The sequence below is a fragment of the Leptidea sinapis genome, chromosome 18 (assembly GCF_905404315.1).
Source record: "Leptidea sinapis chromosome 18, ilLepSina1.1, whole genome shotgun sequence".
Lineage (NCBI taxonomy): Eukaryota > Metazoa > Arthropoda > Insecta > Lepidoptera > Pieridae > Leptidea > Leptidea sinapis.
Genome location: NC_066282.1, coordinates 164014 through 190070, shown reverse-complemented (window position 1 = coordinate 190070; position 26057 = coordinate 164014). Strand labels below are relative to the sequence as shown.

General features: G+C 39.6%; 1 protein-coding gene across 1 annotated transcript in view; it reads right to left on the bottom strand.

Moving 5' to 3' along the window:
* LOC126969651 (uncharacterized) overlaps nt 1-23888 on the bottom strand; it is a 66938-nt gene extending 43050 nt beyond the window's left edge. Inside the window, exons 1-3 of the mRNA XM_050815218.1 lie at nt 23728-23888; nt 9895-10012; nt 4270-4438 (exon numbers count right to left, since the gene is read on the bottom strand). Coding sequence (XP_050671175.1) covers nt 4270-4438; nt 9895-10012; nt 23728-23783 — 343 coding nt within the window. The 5' untranslated portion in view covers nt 23784-23888. The remainder of the gene's footprint in view (nt 1-4269; nt 4439-9894; nt 10013-23727) is intronic.
* Between the last annotated feature and the right edge of the window lie 2169 nt (nt 23889-26057).

The following is a 26057-nucleotide window of genomic DNA, read 5'->3' as shown; positions in this document are numbered from 1 at the left end:
TAAACCTATTTCTCAATCAATAATTAGTAAACTGAGCTCAGACCACTTTGGTCAATTAGCCTCTTTTTTATATTGAGGGAAACAAATGTACTTCAACTAAAAAGTTTATGTTTGTTCCGGTAAACAATAGGCGAATGGAGTAACATAGAGGCAATGTTTCTGAAAAACTCTCAAACTTGTATTTGAATTATAACAGTACTCCAAATGAGATGTATGGTAAGTTATTCAAAATAATTAAAACAGAGTTTGCTTCTATATTTACTTCAAAGACAGTCAACTCGGGTGGTCTCTTGTCATTTAACAACTGGGCAACAGCTGGTATTCGTAGGAGCAGACAACGGTTATATGAACTATATAGTGAGAGATCATCATGTAATCATGATGTATCTTTCCTTGTATATGTGAAAAAATATTCAAAATTATTTAAGAAAGTATGTACTATTGCTAAGTCAATGCATATTAGAGAAATACTTAAAAATGCTTCAAATAAAATAAAAATGACTTGGAAAGTTATTAACTGGGAATCTGGAAGAGCGAAAGACTGCAAGTTTGAATATAATCTAATAATAAACAATACAAAAATCCACTCTGAGCAGGAAATAGCTTCTGCTTTTGAGAATTTTTTTTCTGACATTCCAGTTTCCATCTCAAGCACACTTGTCTCCTCCACCAGTGTTGCCGAGTCACTTCTTTTGGAAAATGTTAAGGAATGTAAACAAAATTTCAAATTCAGTGTTGTTAGCCCAGCAGAAATAATTAAAACTTTCAGATCCCTAGAAATTAAAAAAACTGCTGATATATGGGGCATATCTGTAAAAATAATAAGTTCTGATATTGACGTCATAGCACCATATCTAGCACTAGTTTTTAAAAGCTGTATTGAACATGGCGTGTTTCCTGACCTTCTGAAGTATAGTAAAATTACACCAATATTTAAATCAGGACTCACTTCTGACCCGAATAACTATCGCCCTGTTTCGGTGTTGCCGACCCTTAGTAAAATTTTTGAAAAAATTATTTTAAGCCAAATGCTTACTCACTTTAACACTTATAAGTTACTTCATATAAAGCAATTTGGCTTTACTAGGGGACGCTCGACTACGGATGCAGGTGTTGAACTCATCAGGAATATTTTTGAGGCCTGGGAGGAATCACAGAATGCACTTGGTATCTTCTGTGATTTATCTAAGGCTTTTGATTGTGTTCAGCATTCAACGCTGGTTAGGAAGCTATGCCACTATGGTATAAGAGGATCTGCACTCGATCTTCTGATCTCACATTTCAATAATAGGATTCAGACGGTCGAGGTGAATGGCAGGAGATCTCCTGGGACTCCTCTCGGTATGGGGGTACCACAAGGGTCTATTCTTGGACCCTTCCTCTTCCTAATTTATATAAATAATCTACCTAATTTATATAGAAAAAAAAACACAAGGTGGTATTGTTTGCGGATGACACTTCACTTATATTCAAAGTGAAACGAAGCCAAGTTTTGTATGATGAAGTAAACAATGCTCTATCTGACATCGTGTACTGGTTTAGCGCCAATAACTTATTGTTAAATAATCATAAAACCAAATATATTAAATTCACAACGCCAAATGTCAAAAATGTAGATGCGAATATTTTATTAAATGGAGAGGTGGTAAAACCATTGGAATCTGCTATATTTCTTGGCATAACTCTTGATTCCAAATTGCAGTGGGGCCCCCATATTGAAGGATTGGCGAATAGGCTTAGTTCTGCAGCATATGCGGTTAAGAAAATTAGACGGTTAACTGACATAGATACGGCGAGATTAGTATACTTTAGTTATTTTCATAGTATCATGTCCTATGGTATATTGTTATGGGGCAGTGCGGCCGATATTAATACTATCTTTGTGCTGCAGAAGAGGGCTATTCGCGCGATTTATAACCTAGGTCCTAAAGAATCATTAAGAGAAAAATTTAAAGAAATAAACATTTTGACTGTTGCTTCTCAATACATTTTCGATAATGTTTTGTATGTTCATAAGCACATTGAGGAATTTTCTAGAAACTGTGACATTCATAATGTTAACACGAGGAACAAACATAAACTTGTTATTCCTACTACTCGGTTGGGTCGAGTTAGCAAGTCTTTTTTTGGGCGATGTATATGCTTCTACAATATGATCCCAGAAAATGTACAAAACAAATGTGTTACGAAATTTAAAAGAATTGTTAAAAAACGTTTGTGTGGGAAAGGTTATTATATCATAAACGATTTTCTTAATGACACCACGGACTGGGAATAAAGCGAACACCCTCAGGCTCTTTAATTATAAATGTTTATTGTACGATATTACATTGTAATCCATATTTTATATTAAAAAAAAAGCCCGCCGAGTTCCTTGCACCCATTCTTCTCAGGTCTGAGGCAGTCTCTTTTGAATGGGTGGTAGATTTTGACGTTCAATAAGTGATTTTAAATCCTGTTTTGAATAAAAATATTTGAATTTGAATAATATATGCGGTGAGGAGTAATTTATGAGAGCTTTAACCAATTAAGCAAAGTAAATTCCGTATGACGAGCAAATTCAAACAAAACTGGACAGGTCTCGAAACTCCGATGCCCGTCCGAGTCGAAGTAACAAATGTTAAATGATTTAGTATAGTATTTTGTAGTTGTGTTTAGTTCGCTGGATTAATAAGATCCTGACCAGTTCCTATTGACAAAGCTCGTACGTGTACTTTATAATAAACTTACACAATATAGTACATACCAGGGATTCTTCAGCTTACAAAACCACACAATTATTTAGTTTATTGATCCACTTCGTTTGATTACCCAAATAAATGGTTCACAAAGCCGGCCGGCACACTTTTATTAGAAGTGAAATAAAATATTAAAGGAAAACTTGTTTCTTCCTCTCGCGCTTACAACCAGAGTCCCCACTTCATGTTGTTTTTGTTTATCTAACCGACATCCTGGGACTAGATTATGATTATTTTATAGCAATAACAATGACAGTTCAATATTGCATACTTCATTAAAAAGAGCGCAAAACAATGATGCTGGAAGTTTCTTGCGCCTACTTCTTCTCTCTCAGAGCACCATTTGATTCCAAAGCGGTAGTTAGTAGTAGTAAAGAATTCTAATGGAATCAATTTTGAGAAGATAAATACCTTTTTATGATGTAGTCAACTATCCAACGGTGTTTTTAAATTCACTGCGGCTAGCATTTGCAATGTCGATATAAAATCTCAAGGGCAGTCACTAAGTGTTTGTGGCATCAGTCTATAAAATCCATGATTTTCACAGGGCCAGTTATATTTCGCCTGTTCCCATGTCGGAATACCAACAAAACTATTTAAATCGAAGTTCTCCAAAGAACCGGTTAAATAAAACCTTTTGGTTTCCCCCCTCCAGGTCCCATTTTGGGGTTTTTTATGGACCGATGAATTTCCATAGTTTTAACTGGCTAGATTTCATTCCGTTCGCTCCCCATTCTCCATGGACCTGTGTCTAATCAACTTGATGATAAGGTCTACTTTGGGAGTATAAGTCCAGCTGGCTGGCGCACACGCACTACATCAGGAGTTCGAGACGAGTGGCTGGTGCATGGATCAGGATCTATCCACCAGCCACTCGTCTCTCGTTAGCTTTTAAATACGCATCTTCCCAATATTTTATTTAATTAAAACAACAGCGTCATCTGCATTATTGGTGTATATAAAGCACAAAGTCGGCGTTGGAAATGGAAACGATGGATACACCGTTGAGTTTGGGCTTCTAGGTGATCGGGATCATAAGCTATTCAGGTTCAAACGTTTCTCACAGAGTAACATTAAAAATGAGGTTTGTTCACTGGAACGTGCAAACACACACGGTGTATAATATTATATTAAATATCAATGGGCCTAAAATACTGCCTTGAGAGACGCCATAACTTACTTTTTGAAGAAAACAAAGAGGTACTCAATTACTAAGCATTGATAACGATCCTTCAGGTTTTCAAGCCATTGTAAAGCTCATCCTCTATTATTAAATAGGATACAGTACACCTTAGAGAGCTCTAGATATACATACACCACTACGTGATTGGTAAAATTCTTACCTATTATTAATCTACAAACCGAGTTGTTTAGCTAACTCCGCGTACTCCAGGTAAGTGGTATCAACGGTATATCATTGTAAAGCTCATCCTCTATTATTAAATAGGATACAGTACACCTTAGAGAGCTCTAGATATACATACACCACTACGTGATTGGTAAAATTCTTACCTATTATTAATCTACAAACCGAGTTGTTTAGCTAACTCCGCGTACTCCAGGTAAGTGGTATCAACGGTATCGTCCAGTACCGCCTCACAGATGCGTACGACCCGCGCCTCCGGGATGTGGTCCCTCTCCTTGACGGTGACGCGCCGGGACTTGGCGAACAGAGGGCACGGACTGTTTGGATACACTCGCTGTAACAAATTTTTTTCAGTTCTTTACAATAAACGACATTGGCGTACTATAAACTGGACTCCTGGCGTACTCCTCCTCTGGCCTTTTATATACGCATACATTAACTTAGCTTAGCTCTTTACCAACTAAAATGCGTAACAGATTTCAAATCTGCCCTTGCTGCTTATTATGCATGTGCACATTCTAGATTATCATATGGAATATTAATATGGGGAAACTGTAGTGAAATAAAAGATATATTTATTCAACAGAAAAAATGTATCAGAATTTTAGAAAATATTCAGCAGATGGATTCATGTAGACCATATTTTATTAAACACAAAATTTTAACTCTTACTTCAATTTACATCCTAGAAGCATGTAAATTTGTTAAAAAACATTCGGACTTATACTCAACACTACCAAATAACAAGCGAAATAATAGAAATTTAAACAAATTAAAAATCCCCCAAACAAGTATGTCATTAGTGTCATCGAGCCCTCACCACATGGCAATAAAAATTTATAATCACATCCCAAACGAAATTAAAAATAAAGAGAAGCCTTCTCTATTTAAAAGACATCTTAAAAAAAAATTAATTTCAAAATGCTTTTACGATTTACCCGAATTTTTTAATTACAAGTGTGAAAATTAGTTACAATATAGTATAAGAATGTATAAAATGTATAAGACTTATTTATTTTATGTATTACGTTGCCGTGCCCTTGCAGGGCGTCACATATTGTCTACCCATTAATGTACCAACCATCCTACTGTAAAATGTGACTTGCAATAGAATATTTTGATTTGATTTGATTTGAACTTATACAGACAACATTAAAATAATCATTATCCTCGGATTAACTTATGTCGCGGCAGTAATGTTAAAAGTCTATTGTGTACGTGTGCGAAATGTAAGGTGAGGTCCCTTGAGGTCCATGTGTCACGCGGGGGTCACACAAGATCAGCGTTACAACACACTTGTGTTGAAACACATGCTGAGTGGCTCCTTTTTTAACACCACACGTTTTTATATTTTTTAGTTACTTCATTTGGTTAGTTGTGTGTGTGTTGAAATAAATTGTTTCTTTCTTTCTTCTTTCTTTCTTTCAAATGTCGGCAATGTATTTTGTTTTAGTTTGTTCATTATTTTAAAGTGTCACTTCACCTACCTGAGATACGACACCAATTTTTTTTAACCGACTTCAAAAAGGAGGAGGTACTCGACAATCGCCTTTCGTCAGTATGTTTTATTTTATGTTTGTTACCTCATAACGTTCGACTGGGTGAACCGATTTTGATAAATGTTTCTTTATTTGAAAGTTGGTGCTTCCCATTCCCAGTCTAATTCGGTCTAGATCTGACAATGGCAACCATGAGAAAACCAGAAAAGTTTAAAATTTACTACAAGAATGTGCGCGACAAATTTACGAATAACTCAATATCGCGGCAACCTATATTAAAAATTCTATTTTTATTGCAAAGGATATACTTTACACGTAGTTTGGTTAGGTTCTAAATTATGGAATCCATGACAAAGTAACGGGACTTTTCAATTTTTAGGAGCAAATTAACGATACTCGGCCGAATAATTTTTATGCTATCCGGATATTTGAGTCACCTACCGTAACGTCGTTATGGTCAAGTAATTGTCCTAGTCGAATATGATGATCAGTGGAACTCCTTAACGACTTACAGTATGGATGTACTGTCCCAATTAGATAGCACCTTCTGTGCTATACCTCAGCGGATACTCCATAGGGAGTGCCGCTTGCGCCTCTCTCTCCCCAAGAGAATGTCGCCTTCGATGAAGGCTTAGAGGGCACAAAGCCAACCTCAGGTGGTGTTTAGTGGGTAGGCACCTAGGTTTTTATGTAAGTCCCACATAACCAACACAGACTTAGGCTGTGTTGGTATGCATGAGCATTCACCACCTCCACGTCGTTATTTATTTATTTATTTATAGTTATCCCGAATAGTAGCCCTTTCCCTTTGTAAGGGCGCAAAAAAAATGACTTTAATCAATTTGCAATGCGCTTACGTTAATTGCTGAATTGCAAAAGTTACTACTAAATAAAAAATAAAATAAAAAAACCGACTTCAAAAACACTGTTCCAAAACAATAGATATATTATGCACTAAAAGTATAAAAATAATTTCGAATTTGTATACAATCTAATTGATTAATCTAATAATTCTAGCAACGATTATTGTTATTTAGTCGGTGTCAGCCAAGGTAGTTTTGTACGTAGCTGACATTAAACGTTTTGCGTAACTTGAAAAAACAACATGTTATAACTAAAATATTAAACTTATTTCGTTTCAAAATACTCTTCTTTACATTTTAAACATTTTTTCATGCGAATGATCCGTTTTATAAAACAGGAGGACCACAGATCTGAAGGCATGTTTTCTACGTGCTGATTGAACGCCATCACTGCCTCTTCGGAATTAGTAAAAGTAAAACCTCAGAAAATTACGGAAAATATAGAAATCTCAGAGTGCTACGTCGGGGCTATGTGCAGGATGGCTGACGAGTGGTACTTTTTTGGAAGCTAAAAATGACTACATGAAGGCATAAAAGGCATTTATTTTCTCAAAATTGATTCCTTTAGAATTCTTTTTGATGTCATTTCTTATACTACTAGATACTACTACCGCTTCGGAAACAAATGGCGCTCTGAGAGAGAAGAAGCGGCGCAAGAAACTCTCCCAGCATTCTTTCTTTTGCGCCCTTTTCAATAAAAATATACAATATTGTACAGTCGCTATAAAATAATCACAATCTAGTCCCAGGCTGTCCGATCATTTAGATATTCAGCAGTGGAGTAATAGGATTTACGACAGAGCCATTTTTTATAAAACATTTAAATTTATTTATAGATAATGCCTGAACAGTGGCTGGGACTTTATTGTAGAAGTGTATACATTTTCTCTTAAAGCTATTATGTATCTTATGAAGCCTACTAGAATTAGTTACAAGCAATCCCTTATTTCTAGTGTTATAATAATGAAAATCACTATTAAGAGCAAAAAGGTGACATATATTAAATTTTCATTGTGAACATATATTAAATTTTCATAAATGTACTGACAATAAACAGTCATAATATATATTTCTTTAAATTTTTCTTTGAGAGACTGTCTATAACCAAGCTGATATATAGCACGAACAGCTCTCTTTTGCAGTGCAAACACTATATCAATGTCAGCAGCATGACCCCATAGTAATTTACCGTACGTCATGATGCTGTGAAAATAACTAAAGTACACTAATCTAGCGGTCGCAACATTCGTGTGCTCTCTAATCTTTCTAACTGCATATGCCGCAGAACTGAGTCTATCTGCTAGATGGGTAATATGTGGACCCCACTGAAGCTTTTTATCTAACGTGATACCCAAGAAGACCGTAGTGTCCACAAGTTCCAATCTCTGGTCATTTATAAGTACGTTGGTTTGTACCTCCACTGTGTTTGGTGTAATGAACCGTAAACACTTTGTTTTTTTACTGTTTAAGTGCAGATTATTCGTCTCAAACCAACGCACTATCTTTGAGAGTGCATTGATTACCTCGTCATCAATATCCGCACGTCGCTTCACTTTAAAAATAAGTGAAGTATCATCAGCAAACAATACAATCTCATGGCTATCATCTACCACAAACGTTAGATCGTCAATATATATAACAAACAAGAAAGGACCGAGAATAGAACGTTGTGGAATACCTATTCCCACAGGTTTACCGAAGACCGTTTGCCATTTACATGGACTATCTGAACTCTTTCGCTTAAATATGATTTTAACAGATTTAGGGCTCTATTTTTCACTCCATAATGTTTTAGTTTTAGGAGTAAAGTTTCATGGTGGACGCAGTCAAATGCTTTTGACAAATCACAAAAAATGCCCAATGCATTCTGTGACTCTTCCCAGGCGTCAAAGATGTGCTCAGTGAGTCTAGTACCCGCATTAATTGTTGATAAGCCCCTAGTGAAACCAAACTGATTTTTGTTCATTAATTTACAAAAATGCATTTGTAGCTGTTGAAGCAAAAGTTTTTCAAAATTTTTACTAAAAACATGATGTAGAAGAACGCGGCTTTTTGGTCGTCTTTTGCGAACTTTTTTTGACACCCTGGGTAAACAAATGGTAGAATACCACTCGGCATAAATCGGCCCGCATCTGAGAAAAAAATGCGATCATATTTTTACCAACGTTTCTTGCCTACCTCACATTTGTTGGCCTGTTCTCATTTTCAAACACCCATTCACAAGATTGCTATTTTTTCGGGTTCAAAACAATAAATCTACATTTCGTCTCCTGTGACAATGCCATAAACAGCATTAGAATGTCCGTTGTCGTACTTCATTTGCAAATGTGAGCACCATTCCACGGGAGCCCGCTTCTGCTCCGCTGTCAGTTCATGAGGGATCCAACGACAAGTCCCAAACTTTCAATTCTCCGTGTAAAATTTTCTGATTTTGGCTCATACCAATCCAAAATAGTCCTCGAACTGTCTCATAGGTAATCTGCGAGTTTTCTTCAATTAGCCGCCTAACAGTAGCCACATTATTTTCGTTAACGGCAGTTGGAAGGCCGCTTTTCACGAAATTCGTCATGAAAAGAAACACGACCTCTCTCAAATTCAGCAAACCATCGCCTCACGGTGTTCAAGCCCTTGCTTGGTGCTTCTCTCCCAAAAGCATTTTGAAGACGAGCGGCACAGTTTTCCGGAGAGAGCGAACTTTTAAAATCATAAAAAATCATCGCTCTCAAATCTTTTCGACTTGATGTGTGATTTTATCACATAATAATTGAAAAATGATTTCCCTCCCGCCTATTGTTTTATTTTTATTACTAAGAAGGTAGCAATGTTTTAAAAAATATAACATACGAAATTCAAAAAGTTCCTATTAGCTAGAAGTGCAAAACTTTTAGTGTGCTCCACTACATACATGTACATAACAATAATTGTTATTAGAATTAGATTAATTAATTAGATTCTATAAAAATACGCAATTATTATTCTTATACTTTTTAGTGCATAATCTATTGTATTGGAACAGTGTTTTTAAAATCGGTTGTTTTTTTGTAATTTTTTTTAAATTTGAATGATATGCTTTTATTTGGACACTGTGATTGCGTGGCGTTGTATTCAAAGCGTGGTGAAAACACAACTGAATTATAACTCTGCCTAAAAGACTCTGAGGTTTTGTTTCAGAACATTTTTGAGCTTGATTATGAGTCTAGTTGTTTATTGTATGTCAGTGGATACGACTCTTTGCATTTAGGTCATGACACAAATGTGGATAAGTTTATGTTTGTTCTTTTAGCGGATCTTTTGAGCAATTTAGCTCTCACAGGCTTATTGGATGTTTAGAAATCGAAAGGCGATCGAATGTCTGCGCAACCATCAGGCCTACCGCGAGCTTCTAATAATCCGTTACTATATTGTTATGATGTGAGGAGTGCTCGTACCGTCGGCCATCTCCGGAAGCATTCTGGCTGCGGCTGACGCTCCAGCACCAGTTCCGCAGACGAGTTCTGGGTCTGACCCTTCCACTTCCGTCTCCTGCTCTTGCAAATTGGCCGACACCTGGACAGACCATTAATAATATTTGAAGTGGTCAGCTAGTTATCTAACTGGCAGGAAACAGTGTCTGCGTATAGGCAAACTCATTAGTGAACTGCAAGAGGTCACAGTGGGTGTTCCGAAAAGGTCTATCTTAGGCCCAGCCCTGTTTTCAAATTTATATAAGGTCCCTGCTTAAATTGAACATTGAAAACGCGGATATCGCTTGTTATGCTGACGACACCGTTTTATTATATAAAGGTAAGTCATGGGAAGAAGCAAACACATGTCAGAAAAAGGCTTCTCCGTAATAGCTTACTGCTTAGATAATAACCTCCTGATTCTTAACCCCGAGAAAACGAATTACCTGTCGTTCCACATAAAAAAAAACCTAGTGCTCCGACAGACTGCGAATTCAAACAAATACATAGATGTGATAAAGCAGCAGAAGGACCATGCTTTTGTCCAAAAATACTGAGGAGTTGCCGCACATCTTATCCTTATCTGAAAGATTTAGAAAACTGTTCTGTCTTTAGCGGATAAAATGGTGTAAATTAAATGCCCAGATACTTAATAAATTCATATAATTCAAAAAAGGATGTGAATTGTACAATGATAGTAAGTCAAGTGACATGAGTACAGATTGAGAGTGACAGATTACATGACAGATGTATGAAGAATCTTCAAGCGCCTGATGCGGGTGACGGCAATGTTCCCGCGATGGTGTTTTGGCGTAATATTTGCGTAGGCGTTAAGTCTGAACATCCTCCCGGCCGTTGAAAGATCACTTTCAACCTTGAACTGTCGGCAGCTTGCACAGCCTTTCTATAGATCGGCGCACACAGCCTTTATTAGTGGTGATGTCTGCCACTCTTGCTGTTCCATCAGCTCCCATGATGAGGCGTAGTACTCTCCCGAGCTTCCAAGAGAGTGGAGGAGCATTGTCATCTGCCAATATCTCCTATGTCCAGCTTTGATTTATTTATTTATTTATTTATTTATACTTTAATAAAACGGCGTAAGCCAATTACAATATTAAAGTAAGAATTAATTACAAACTAGACATATTACACAAATAATAGTTAATAAATACAAAGTTTACTGTAAATAACTAACAATTAATTAACATCCAAATACCGTTCATCCATTCCTCTCACAAAAACGCAAGCACTCTGTTAAAATCGTCTGCCATCCATCCGCAAATAAATCACATGCAGGGTTGGCTTCGAGAAGAGCGTTGAGAGCAGAGAGAGACCTCGGTATAGGTGAGTTGGTGCGAGCCACAGTACGATGTGTCGGACTTGAGAACAATCTATGCTTGCGCCTCGAACAGTAATTGTCCGGTACAAAGATTCTACATAGCTCAACATGCAAACTCGGCGCATCTATATCACCTCTGAGAACTCTGCACATAACTGTGAGCTGCTGTCGTTTTCGCCTAACCTCGAGGGTGTTGTAGCCTAATGTACCCAGAAGAAATTTTGTGGGATACATATAGGGGTAGTATCCATGCGTACGTTTGTAAAGGTACCTAAGAAAAGCTTTTTGCACCTTTTCGAGAAGGAGTACATAAGTACTTTCATGCGGATTCCACACACACATAGCTGTTTCTAGCTTGCTGCGCACTAAAGCACCGAATAAAAGCTTTATGACTGGTTCAGATGTGAAATCCCCAGAATTCCTCAAAACAAAGCCTAAAATTCTATAGGATTCCTTGGCCAGAGTGGTAATACGATCATGGAAGGTTAATTTTCGATCGAATGTGACACCCAGGTCTTTGATAGTTTCTGGTCGAGATATCGAATCACCACCAATTCTATAATCAAACTCTATTGGGCACCACTTTCGACCGAAAGTCATGGCAAAGCATTTGGACGTATTAAATGCCATACGGTTCCTCAAGCTCCACTGGAACACAGCTTGCACATCATTTTGGAGTGCCATGCAATCTGAGTCAGATTTGATTTCTTTGAAGAGTTTCAGGTCATCAGCATACAGGAGACACCGAGAATTACCAAGCACATCTGGAAGATCATTTATCATTAAAAGAAACAGAAGAGGCCCCAGTATCGATCCCTGACTAACCCCAGATCGCGTGTGGTAATGATTGGATTCGAACAGACCAAGCCGGACATATTGTTGACGGTCACGCAAGTAGTCTGCGATAAGTCGGAGAAGTCTCGGTGCAAAGCCAATAGCGCTAAGTTTTTGCAACAATATGTCATTATTGACCCTGTCAAATGCTTTCTGGAAGTCAAAGTAGAGCACGTCAACCTGAGAACCACGATCCAGTTTTTCCGAGATAAAATCAACTAGTGACAACAAGTTAGTGTCTACAGATCTTTTCGGTCTAAAACCATGCTGCTCGCCACAAATGTATTTGTCCACTTGCGCGTATATGTAGTTGTGAATAATGCTTTCAAATACCTTTGCGGGCGAAGACAACACTGCAATAGGACGGTACTCTTCAACTTTCGATTTATCAGAGCTTTTCGGTACTGGGGTAACTCTCGACAACTTCCATTTTGACGGATATTCTCCCGATTACAGGGCAAGATTGAAAATATGACAAAGAGGCATACAAAAGTTCTTTTTTGCCAGCTTTAGAACTGCAGGAGGAATACAATCCGGTCCTACGGGACTGCTCTGCTTCAACTTGTTGATTCCACCTATGACATCATCAGGTGTAATATGAAAGATGTTTACATAATTGCTGTCATACGTTCTATCGAAGCCATAAGCTTCATCTGTATCGAGTACAGGTACATCTGGCAAAAATGTGCTTGAAAAAAAGTTGGCGAAAGCATCTGAAGCAGCAACACCTGAAAAAGTTTGCCCCTCAGAACGGGCAGCAAGCGCCACACCACCACATGGCGTGTCTCTATCTCTGCGTAGAATACTCCAATTTGCACATTCAAGCTCAGAAGTCTCCACAGAGGCATCAAGAAATGTTTCCGTAGCGGCTACAATATCACAATCATTCATTGCTAAATTATTCCGCCACATACGCAATTTCGTTTTCAGACCGCGGACGTTCTGATAGAAGATTTTAACGGTTTTATGACGACTACGCTGAACGAAAGGGCTGTTTCTTGCCTCTAGTAACAGGAACCTTGGTAGCGTCATTGATTGTTGCCTTCTGGTGGGTAACCCAAGCCTTAATTCTGGCGTTTATGGGCCAGGCTTCAGCTGAAAAACATACCTCATAAGCTGCCACAGGTATACCAATCTTGTAGGACTTATAATCTCCTCTTGGGTTCAATTCCTGTACTGTACAAGTACCGGTGGGGCAAAGCTGACGAAGATACTCTCTTACATCTTCAACACACGACTCCATGTTCCACAAGTGCATGTATTTACGAGGCTCCACTGCTTTGAGATTTGTACTAGCTGGACCGGCAGTACCGCATAACGAAGCTGGTCGACGACTTTTCCTTGCAACTTCTATCCACTGGTCATCATCAGGGTCGTTACAGGAAGCCGCTGGAACATTCGAGTCATGTACTGCTGGTTGCGATACTTTTGCATTAGCCTTATTGGTCGATGGACAATGAGAAGGTTTTAGTGGCAGATGCTGAACTTTGCTGCAAGCTTTACCATGATAAGATTCGCGACGTTTCCTGTTCTTTTTAAGATTTACAGAGTGAACAACCGTGGCAGCGCTAGGCTCACATTGTGGCTGCTCAATAACACTGTCAAAATTCTGTCGTGCAAAATTTATGTTTGCGATGCTATTGTCTATTATTCGCGAGGTGTACACATCAAGCTTGTTTCCAAGAGTTGCTAATACAGACACAACCTTGTCAAGACGATCCTTTAACTCAGTGACTTCTTGCCTTAAAAGATAAACTTCGCGAGAAAGTTGATTCGTATCATCAATAGTTTCGAAGTAGGTGTCATCCGTACCTTGGGAATCATTTCCGACGGGATTCTTCTTTCGAATAGTTATATTTGAGCTATCCATGCTGCTAGTAAAGTTGCTCAAATAAATGAAATGAAAAAGAAAATAGAATAAAAAACAAAAAAAAAATCAAGATTCCGGTGGCTCGATCGCCGTACTCCGGGTATCAAAGTGTTACAACTAAACGATTGAGCTAACCGTGACTTGGATGTCGGAATGAAAAATTCAATTGCATGTGGCTTATGACAAATTATTGTCAGAAAGTATTGTACACAATAGTCTTTGGTATCAATAACGAAACGTACAATTTAGAAGTACCCTCGCTATTATTTACTCACTTGCGAACATTAATTACTTTAAAACTGAGATAAATCCACGATTTTTGCATTGAACTAATTATAACGCACTATTTTTACTATTAAGGCTTCACTTTAGACACAATTCAAGCAAAATCTTTGACTCTAGCCACTTAAATCGAATTAAAAATGTTGAGAGCGACTATCGCTTCAGGAGCACCGAAAATCCACCTTTTGATGTACTGCTTTTCCATTGTGTTCTCTGCTGCATCTCAGACAGATATTCACGCTGCCACCTTTGCCAGAAGTGTTGCTGCATTTTTTCTAAGCGTTCATAGCGTTTAATTTTACTTTCCTTAGAGTCACCCAGATGTTGCGACGGTGGAGCAGTTAACGTCTCCCGATAAGGAAGTGTCCTGGGGAAAGGGAAAGGAGGTCATTAAGAGAAGATGATAAGTAGCACAAGGGACGGCTGTTCAAAATCGCCTCCACTTGTGTAAACAAAGTATTAAGTTCCTCAAAAGAGAGTTGGTTATGTTGAAGCTATTGCTTAAATGTAAACGCAACCTAAAAGTTTATTTTGTCTGTGCTCAGTGTGACATATGTAATGTCAAATAGACGTCAGCCCTTTAACTTCCTGTTCTCTGCTAATGGTCATCGGTAATGTACGTACTTGTCTTGTTTGTTATCGCTCATAGTATTAAAATCAAGTGTAATCTCATCGCAGTGTTTTTATTCCTATCATTTTTCCTAACATGGTAGCATAGCGTGGTTGGGAGAATAGGAAAAAATATTTATTTCGGCGAGATTACGCGTACCAATTTTTCATCACGCACGCGTTACTTCGTTGCTTCGGTGAACAACATGGCGTCCCCGCTTGCACAAGGTATGGAGAAACTAAAAGGGGCAGAAAACTACTCCACTTGGAAGTTTACTATGCGCATGCTATTAATTCACGAGGAATTGTGGGACTTCGTTGAAACCAATAACGAAAGCGACAAAAATAAAGGTGAGAAAGCGTTGGCGAGGATCGCGCTCTCTGTGGCACCGACGGTAATACCGTACATCCGTTCTGCCAAAACCGCGTTTGAGGCGTGGAACATACTGAAAAAGGCTTATGAAGGACGTGGTCTGAGCAGAAGATTGGGCCTGCTGCGGAGTCTTTTCAGCACCAAGTTGAGTGAAAATCCCTCGATGGAGTCATACCTACACAAAATTAAGGAGATTTCTCACCAACTGGAGGAAATAGAATCACCTCTGGATGATGAATTTGTTGCAGTGATAATGTTGAGTGGACTCACAGAAGACTACGACCCGCTCATCATGGCAATTGAGAATTCTAGTTCCAAGTTGACGACCGATACCATCTCCTCTAAACTATTACAAGAGGTACAAAGGCGTGAAGACAAGAACGAAGGTGGTACAGCCTTAGTCACCACACACACACAGAAACAATTCAAATGTTTTAAGTGCAACGGCAAAGGACACCTTTCTCGGAACTGTCCGGAGAGAAAGATTGCAACTGCAAGCAACTACAGTAGCAGCCTGGGAACGAGGCATCCACCGAGGAGCTCGCAGAAGAAGGTTCCTGTTAAAAACAAGGCGCTTGTGACGGCTCTCTCTGTGAATGTGAATAGTAACAAGTGGTACATTGATTCCGGAGCCACTAATCATATGTGTAACAGTGCAAAAGTGATGGTAGGATGTGATCCGAAAAAAACAGTGGATGTGTGCATTGCAAACGGTGCAAAGCTATCCACTGCGGGGTTAGGTCAAGTAAAAGTGCAGCTGAAAGACTGTGTAAGGACAATAAGTGATACTTATTATGTTCCTAATTTAAGTACTAATTTGTTGTCAGTCAGTGCCATGACCAAAAAAGGTTATATTGTTACTTTTGATAGTACATCATGTACTATCTATGATAATAACGAGATTTTAGCTACAGGTACCCATGTCAATGGTGTCTATCAGCTAGATACTGTGTCTGATAGCGTTTGTACTGCAGAGGAACAGGAGTGCAGTATGATGGCATCAGCTGCGGCAGACTTGAAATCCCAGGAAGTGTGGCACAAGCGGCTCGGTCACCTTAATCTAAGAAGTATGCAACTTTTGCAAAAAGGTATGGCAATTGGCGTTCATTTTAATACTTCTGATTTTCAGCAATGTGTGTCTTGTGTTGAAGGAAAGCAAAGTAGACTCCCTTTTCCTAAGAAATCAAGTAGTAGAGCGACAGAAGTGCTGGGTTTAATACATACAGACTTATGTGGTCCCATACAGGTTCCCTCTATAAGTGGTGCTAGGTACATACTTAGTTTCATCGATGACTACACAAGAAAGCAGTTTGTCTATTTTTTGAAATCAAAAAATGAAACTTTTGCTAATTTCAAAAAATTCAAAGCCCTTGTGGAGAATGAAACTGGGAAGAAGTTAAAAGTTCTTAGAAGTGATAGAGGCGGAGAATATATGAGTTCTAAATTTAAGGAATACCTAAAGACCTGCGGGATCAAACACCAGAAGACCATCCCCGACTGCCCACAACAAAATGGCGTCGCGGAACGGGCCAATAGGACGGTGATGGAGAAGGTTAGATGCATGCTGCGTGACGCTGGACTGGAAAAGAAATTCTGGGCAGAGGCAGTGAACACAGCAGTCTACTTAAAGAACCGCAGTCCTACCAAGGCCGTTCCTGGTGAAACCCCCGAGGAGAAGTGGACAAACAAGAAGGTAAATCTAAACCATTTAAGAATTTTTGGTTGTGTAGCTTATTCTATGGTAAAGAATAGGAGGAAACTTGATCCTAAAAGCAAACCATATATTTTTGTGGGATACAATGAAGAGTCGAAAGGCTACCGACTAATAGATACTGAGAACCACAGAAACTGTGTCAATTCTCGCAATGTTGTGTTCATAGAAAATAAATTTTGGAACAAAGACATGTCACATGATGATAGTTTCAAGCAACATCCTATTGTTGACATCAACAGTCTGATTTCTAATGAAATTCAGCAATCAGAATCATCCACTGTGAGTTCTGATCAATCTGATGACATGAGATTATCACAGAGAGAGGAACAGAGGATCAGCATGATCACACTGTATGATTCTGAGAGCGATAACACAAGTTCTGAAACGGAGAACTGTTTGGATTATACTTACGTTCCAGGAGATGACACGCTGGCTCAAGCAGAGCAGGAAGACACCTCCTACGAAGAAGCTGATGGGTCCTGCCTAATTGCTAATTTTGTGGCACTGGCTGATGGTTACCCTGATGATCCGCAGACTGCAACCGAAGCACTGAAGGGACCGGATTCAGACAGTTGGCGGAGGGCAATGACAGATGAGTATAATTCATTCATTAAGAACAAATGTTGGACTTTGACAAAACGTAAACCTGGCCATAAGCCCGTTCAATGTAAATGGATTTTTAAAAGGAAATATGGTGCTAATGGTGAGCTCATAAAATTTAAAGCTCGTTTGGTTGCCAAAGGTTATACCCAGAAATATGGTATAGATTACCAGGATACTTTTTCACCTGTAGTAAGGTACTCCACAATAAGAATGCTTCTTGCTCTAGCAGCAGAATACAACTTGGATTTGGAACATCTTGATGTGAAAACTGCTTTTCTCAATGGAGATCTTGAGGAAACAGTATACATGGAGCAACCAGAGTGTTTCAAGGTTAAAGGGAGCGAAGATATGGTATATAAGCTCGACAAGGCTGTGTACGGCCTTAAACAAGCTTCCAAGTCTTGGTACGATAAAATTACTAAGGTGCTCTGTGACAAATTAAAGTTCTGCCGCTTGACTTCTGAGCCATGCGTATTCTTTAAGTGTGAAAATGGATCAATGATGATCATAGCGTTGTATGTGGACGACTTGATTGTATTTTCATCACCAGATTTTCAAGGAAAGGATAAAATAAAGAAGGAACTACAGGAGGAATTCGAAATCACTGATCTAGGGCCAGCTCAGCATGTACTTGGCATGAAGCTGATGAGGGAAGATAACAAAATTTACCTAAATCAGTCGAACTACATCCAGAAGGTACTGAAAAAGTTTCGCATGGAGGACTGCAAACCAGCTGCAACACCCATGGAGACAGGTCTTAAACTTACCAAAGAACCCAAGCAGTACGAGACCTACGACTACAGAGGTTTGATTGGTTCTTTGATGTATGTGGCAGTTTGCACCAGACCTGACATCAGTCATGCAGTTAGCTACCTCAGTCAATTCAATGATTGTTTCGGCGAAACTCACTGGAAAGCTGCCAAAAGAATACTACGTTATTTGAAAGGTACAATTAATTTTAACCTTGTATTTTCCAAATCAGGTTTGAACATTTCAGCCTACGCAGATGCTGACTGGGCGTCAGACAACATCGACCGTAAATCGTTTACTGGCTTCATTTTTACCGTGGGCAAGTCCGTTGTTGCTTGGGAGAGCCGCAAGCAGCGCACTGTTGCTCTGTCAAGCACTGAAGCAGAGTACATGGCGTTGTCAGACACATGTAAGGAAGCTTTATTTATTAGAAAATTTTTATTTGAAGTTTTTGGTACCATGGCTAAAATCACGATTTATAATGACAATCAATCTGCTATTAAGTTATGTAAAAGTTTTGTATTTCATTCCAGAACAAAGCACATTGATATACGTCATCATTTTATTAAAGAAATTGTTAATAAAGGTGTTGTTGAAATAAAATACTTGTCAACTGCAAATATGTTAGCAGACATATTAACTAAAGCACTTTGTAAAGAAAAGCATAATTATTTCACAAGTCAGTTGCTAACAAGTTCATAGGTTAACTTATAATGTTTGTGTTTTAACTGAACTAAGTTAGAATGTAACTTTGTTAAGTTGTAGTTTATGTTTAGCTTGCGTTTAAGGGCCAGTGTTGAAGCTATTGCTTAAATGTAAACGCAACCTAAAAGTTTATTTTGTCTGTGCTCAGTGTGACATATGTAATGTCAAATAGACGTCAGCCCTTTAACTTCCTGTTCTCTGCTAATGGTCATCGGTAATGTACGTACTTGTCTTGTTTGTTATCGCTCATAGTATTAAAATCAAGTGTAATCTCATCGCAGTGTTTTTATTCCTATCATTTTTCCTAACAGGTTATTCCCAACGACACGTTTTAAGTGGAATTTTGCCGAATTAACGCCGGCTTCCCATATACCACCAAAATGAGGAGAGTAAGCCGGAATAAACTTAAACTGGATATAATTCTGACTTGCAAAATGAAATAGAGGGTTTTGATTTTGCTTGATAAATGATCCTAACTCCCTTGCGGCTGCTACGAAGTTAGTTCTGTTATCACAAAATATTTCCGTTGGTCTGCCTCTGCGCGCTACAAAACGCCGAAGTGTCATTATGAATGCATCCTTAGTTAAATCACTCACAGCTTCGAGATGGATGCATTTATAACGCAGACAAACGAACAAACACATGTAGCATTTTATTAAACGACTTCCACGGCCCTTACGATTTACGATCGTGAACGGTCCCGCGAAGTCCAAGCGAGGTGTCCGTCCGTTTACTGGCCACACTGTTTCCCTCACAATAGATAAAAACAGTAAAGGACCTGCGTGCATATTGTTGACGTGTTCTCTTTCAAAGTGCAGTCTTGTTAACCTGTGCGAGGCATGAAGTAAAATGGGGTGCCTTATCTCATATGAATAATAATTAGCCGCAGCCAACCGACCTCCAACTCGCATTATTTTATTATTTAAGAACGGAGACAAACTTAAAATATTGCTTTTATTACTTAAAGATTTATTTTTAGTTAGCAGGTCGTATTCAGTTGTGAAGGATTGAGTTTGAGCCGTTTTTCTAAATTAATGAATCGTTTTTTTCGCAAGATTGTAGCTATCACCTAAATAATCTACTGATTCTTTCTTTTTTTTTGAGAGGAGGAAATACAGTTACGTATTTACGCCCCGGAACGGGGCGTAATATGTCGGACTCGAGTGTCCGCGTAAGTGGACACCCCATACCGACTAAAACCTCCTCTATGCTGTTAGCCATGCTTTTACAGCGATAGGACATGGGCCGTGGAGGCCGCAAAGACTACGCAACGACAGTCGCGGGGCTACTCCTAAGGAGACTCGAACCTCGGACCGGCTGTGTGCTTGTGGGAAGGAGAGAGAATGAAAATGAAGATGAAGGATGAAAAGATGAGAAGAACACACTCGCCGGCGAGTGTGGTGATGTTTTGTGTAATGTATGTAAGTGTGTTTGTATGTGTTTATGAGTGTATGTATGTATGTTTGTATGTATGTACGTAGTGTAAATGTTTGTGTACATGTATGTTTGTGTTTATGTCTGTTTGTGGAGTGTGTTTATGATTGTGTAAGTGGTGTATGTCAGTCCGTCAGTCAGTACGTGAGTGAGTGTGAGTGGAGTGAAACGCTTACAGGACGAGGACTAACGTCTCGTCGGGTATCAAAGGAATGTGTGATGTATCTAGGTTGCGGGCCGCTGACCATCGTCAGAGTGACGAGTGCTAGTGGTTTGCGGCGGTTGACCGAGCCTACGCCTGCGAAGGCGGTGTGTGCGTGTCTGTGTCGGTGTTTGTGTGCGTGTCGCGTTAGCGATGGTGATGTCGTCATCAGGGTCTACCGTGACGTGCCTGGGACGTCTTATTGGGTTGAGACTATGGTGAAGGGGGGTGTACCCACATGCCTTCCTAACCAAGATGTTGGGATGGTTAGGCGCCTTGTCAAAGAAGCGTCGCGAGATCTCTTTAAAGTGTTGAGCTATCGTCGGAAGCTCTAGATCGCGGTGAAGATCTACGTTTCGGTTGAACCACGGGGCTTCGGTTGCGATGCGCGTGAATTTATTTTGAACTACTTGCAAACGACGTAAGTAACTCGGTCGGGTGTGCGCGAACACGACGCTTGCGTATGACAGTATGGGCCGTACGATGGTTTTGTACAGCGTCACTTTGTGTTTGAGCGGAAGTTTGCTTCGCCCACACACAAGTGGATAAAGGCGACTGAGGACAAATCGGGATCTATTGCATACCGTATCGATATGTTTTTCTCATATTGCTTTTGAACGAAACTCCTAAGTATTTGTAATCCTTCACCCACGGTATGGGTGTTTCACACAATTTAATAACGTCGGTCGGTCGTTTTTTAGCGCGGATGCTATTCGCGTTACCGAAGAGTACCGCTGCACTCTTGGTGGGGTTCATTTCAATCCGCCATTTTCTGAACCAGTTGTCTAGTTCATCGACGGCGGCTTGAAGCACTTTAATGTTCTTGCTCAAGGTTGAGCGTTTCAAAAGAGCGGAGCCAAAGTAGACTGCCGAATCGTCAGCGTACTGAGCGAGCTGGACACTCGGAAACTTGGGAATGTCGCTCGTGAAGAGCAAGAAAAGAGTGGGAGAGAGGACTGAACCCTGTGGCACGCCAGACCTGATGGGTCTGGGTGAGGATAGGGTGCCCTCTACTCGATATTTGAAGGAGCGATCAGTAAGGTAGGCTCGTAAAATGTGCACGAGCCTGTCTGGCACTCCCAGTTGATACAGCTTGAATACTAAGCCGTTGTGCCATACCTTGTTGAAGGCCTTCGCGACCTCGAAAAACACGGCTGCCGTGGTAGCGTGAACTTGACGCCGTATGAGAATGTACTCGGTGAATCGGTGAGCCTGCTGGGGACACGAGTGAGCGGTTCTGAATCCGAACTGTATGTCGGGTATCAGGTTAAGCTCCGCGATGTAATGATTAAGACGCGCGAGAATTAATCTTTCGTAAAGTTTTCCGATCGAGTTAATTAAGCTAATAGGCCTATAGCTTCTCGGACTAGCTTTAGGTTTATTAGGTTTTCATACCGATAACAATGGAATCCCTCCATTGTTCGGGGAACGCGCTATTAGACGAAAGAATATTAAAAATGGTAACCAATAAAGTAATAAGAGTCGAGGGTAGGATTTTAAGAACCCTATTGTTTATAGTGTCGGGCCCCGGGGCCTTCTTGGAGTGAAGCTCTTTAATAATTAGCTTCACCTCTTCGTAAGAGGTGGTTTTTTATTTCATCGCCTGAACGGGTCAGAGCGGAGCGACGTTCAACTTCGTCAACGTGTGTCGGGTCGGCTGCTGCATTTGGAGAGCACTGGCTCTCGAGACTGCCGGCGAGGCATTCAGCCTTCTCATCGTCATCGAGCGCCGGCTGCAGTCCCGGTCTATCCAAAGGAGGCATAACAGTGGGCGGCTCCTGTTTGAACGCGCGAGGCAGCTTCCAGAAAGCCACATGTGATGGCTTAAGGTTGCCGAGCAAGCGGTCCCAACGTTCGCCGCGGAGTTCCACGATACGTTCCCGTACCACCCGCTGTAGGTAGCGGAGGTGGCGCCTATTCTCGACCGACGGATACCTATCGTAAACTCCAGTGGCTCTGTGCTTCTGCGTGAGTAAGTCCCTGACCTCTGGTGGCAGGTTTAGGCGATACGGTTGCATCGTCGGGAAAACTTGTCTAAAAGCACTTAATTTACACAAGTGACGAACGATTTTGAATATTATTTTGTTAGTTATTAGGTTTTTTAGGAATTAGTTAAGGAAGGACACTTATCTTAGCGGAAGAACTCGTAACTGCTCGATGTGAAACTTTAGCTGATTCACTGCTCGAATCTTCTTTGTTTTTCTGCTTTCCAATACAGCCCGTGATTTTAGAAATATCTACTGCATCTCCATCCACAGAAATGATTTGATGTGATGTTGAAGATCGTTATATCGCCGCGCAAACCGGTGTCTCGTCGTATTTACGTGTTAATTGTTATTATTTCGCGGATTCTTCTTCCTTCCCCTCATGGGCCACCATGTTCTATCTTTAGCGAATAGAATGGTGTAAATTAAATGCCCAGATACTTAATAAATAAGTATAATTCAAAAAAGGATGTGAATTATACAATATAGTAGGTCAAGTGACATGAGTACAGATTGAGAGTGACAGTTTACATGACAGATGTATGAAGAATCTTCAAGCGCCTGATGCGGGTGACGGCAATGTTCCCGCGATGGTGTTTTGGTGTAATATTTGCGCAGGTGTTAAGTCTGAACAAAACTCATGAATATCATATACCTACTCAGGAACTCAGCTGATTGCCAATTGCTTAAATCAATTTATATTGCACTATGTCAATCAGTCATTATGTATGCATAACAGTCTGGGGAGGAGCTGCAAAATCACATCTTATAATAAAGAGAGCTCAACGAGCCTTTCTCAAAGTCATGTGCAGGAAGCCACGAAGACACCGTACGGACAATTTGTATAAGGAATGCGGCGTACTAAGAGTTCGACAATTATTCATATCGGCTAGTGTAATGAAGGAGCACGAAAATGTTCTCAATACTCCGGGTTTTGCGACAAATAAATTGAAACGCACTTTCAACATAACTCGCACAAGAGTTAATACCAAGTTTTCTGATCCACTGGCACCTTATATATCTAAATATTTATATTATTTTATGCTTTTAGAAAGCCGCGTCCGTCACAATACAGCTTGTACGTCAAGTTTCAACCAAACATTAACATAGCCACGTACTTGCACAGCTGCGCCGTCTCTTTTGGATCTTTCTTGATTTTTGGTAACTGAAGCATGATGGGTGAATGTTTTGTAATTCATATAGCCTTCAACGAACAGAACCATATATCGTTATATTATTTTTCTATTTAATGGGTCCCTAAATATTTACTCTTGTCACATATTCAAAGATAATTTAAACACTAACATATTGACAAAAATGACAATTCTGACAGTTATCTATATCCTCTTTATAAAAGGTTTTTTATAAAGTAGGTTGTCCCTTTTCTTGACAATGTATCTCTGCAGTATCAAAGTTTGAAAAATTGTAAGTCTATAATTTTTTTGCTATAACCAAAAATGTCCTGTGCTTCCCCAGGGTGTAAAAAGAATAGGGTAGTCCCACGCCCAAGTGTCGTAAGAGGCGACTACGGGCTTATTGAAAGTGGGAGAGTCACGCTACCGTCTTTTGACGTCAGCACAATCGGGCCAGACGCGTCCGGGCTACTTACCACACTCGCACAGAATACCGGCGTGAAATAGCGGTCGCGGAATTGGGTAAATTGAAACTTGTCCAATTTAACCCCCAGAAGACTCAAGTTTGCGCGTTTACCACTAAAAAAACCCCATTTGTCGTATCACCGCTCTTCGATAACACTTCCCTTAAAGCCTTGCCTAGTATCGGAATACTGGGTCTCGAAATCTCGAGCGATTGCCAATTCCGTGGCCATCTGGAGGGCAAAGCCAAATTGGCTTCGAAGAAGCTGGGCGTCATCAATAGAGCACGGCAATACTTCAAGCCGGCCCACATTGACACAAGAGCTGTTGAACCTGATTCCTGTCGCCGAATTCCACCTTCGCACGACACGCCACAAGTTAAGATATCATCCCCACTATCTGGATGTATGGCGGTCCTCCACAGTGCGGTTTACAAGGAGCTTTCTTGCACGTACTACAAAGCTGTGGAATGAGCTTCCTTGTGCGGTGTTTCCGGGACGATACGACGCAAATCGACGGAAAGTACGCGCTTTTTTTGAAGGTACCCATACCTTCAAAAAAAGCGCGTACACCTTCCTTAAAGGCCGACAACGCTCTTGTGATTCCTCTAGTGTTGCAAGAGAATGTGGGCGGCGGTGATCACTTAACACCAGGTGACCCATACGCTCGTATGTCCTGCTATTCCATTAAAAAAAATATCTATAAAAATATTTAGATGTTTTTATGCTCTTCGTATGCAAATTAACTTTTTTAAAGACAGACGACGTAAACAGGTAAGAAAAATTTAAAAACTTACGTATTTTATTGTTATTATGTGCATGTTTTTGTTAAATTATGAAATATAATTGTTTTTCTAATATATTAAATAATTTGCAGTATAAAAAATTATCGAGTGGGTGGTTTTATTCACACTTTAAATAGTATCTCGTCGTGCACATTACCAAGTGTCCAACAGTTTTGTGTTTATTTGGGGTGTATCTCGTGGCACACAATCCAACTTCTCTAACAACTTTTACAGAACCTTCCTGTATCTACACGTGCACACTGCCAAACCCATAAGCGATTCATTATGCTTAAAAAAGGGTTAGCTTATTTTCTGTTCTTTTAGGTAAATAAATGGCAAGTGCTTTCAATGGGCAGAAAAATACTTGCTTTGGTCCCAGAACCTAATCAATCATCAAATAATGTGGAAAATTCGGTGTCTGATTGTGTATTTTACAATATTGTTATAATGTTGGTCTGCCGTGTTGAAATCATCAGGCACTACAAATCGCACATGGGAGGTGTAGATCTTCCGAACATGTTTCTTCCCCTCTACAGAACTGCAATGAAAATTCGTAAGTGGCACTTGACAATATTTTCACAGATCTTGTTGGCAATGTGCGTAAATAATGGCTGGATTTAAAATATTATCATATAATACAAGGGCTACTGAATTCTGGGAGACGATAACTATCAAACAAATCTGATTGTATGCCACCAGCATCAAAGAAAACCATCAAAAAACTTCGTACTGCAATGCCAACTACTACGACACATTTGATCGATATAATCATTCTCCGACATTTGCTCCCAAGGGTCGATTCCAACTTTGGATAAAAGGGCAGACCAAGGTCATGTGCATGAAGTGCGGTATGAGACGGCCTTCTGCCCGTCACAATTTGTTTTTTAATTTCCATAGCAAGCATACCTGAGGAAATCTCATTTTGTCATATTGCTTCTCAGAGAAGCTTTTGTATTTTTGTTTATTTTCATTGGTTTTTCAACAGGAACGAAATTTTATGTTACTTTTATTATATTTTAACAAAAGGAACTGATTTTTGATTATAAATGCAATCTTTTTACTTATTATC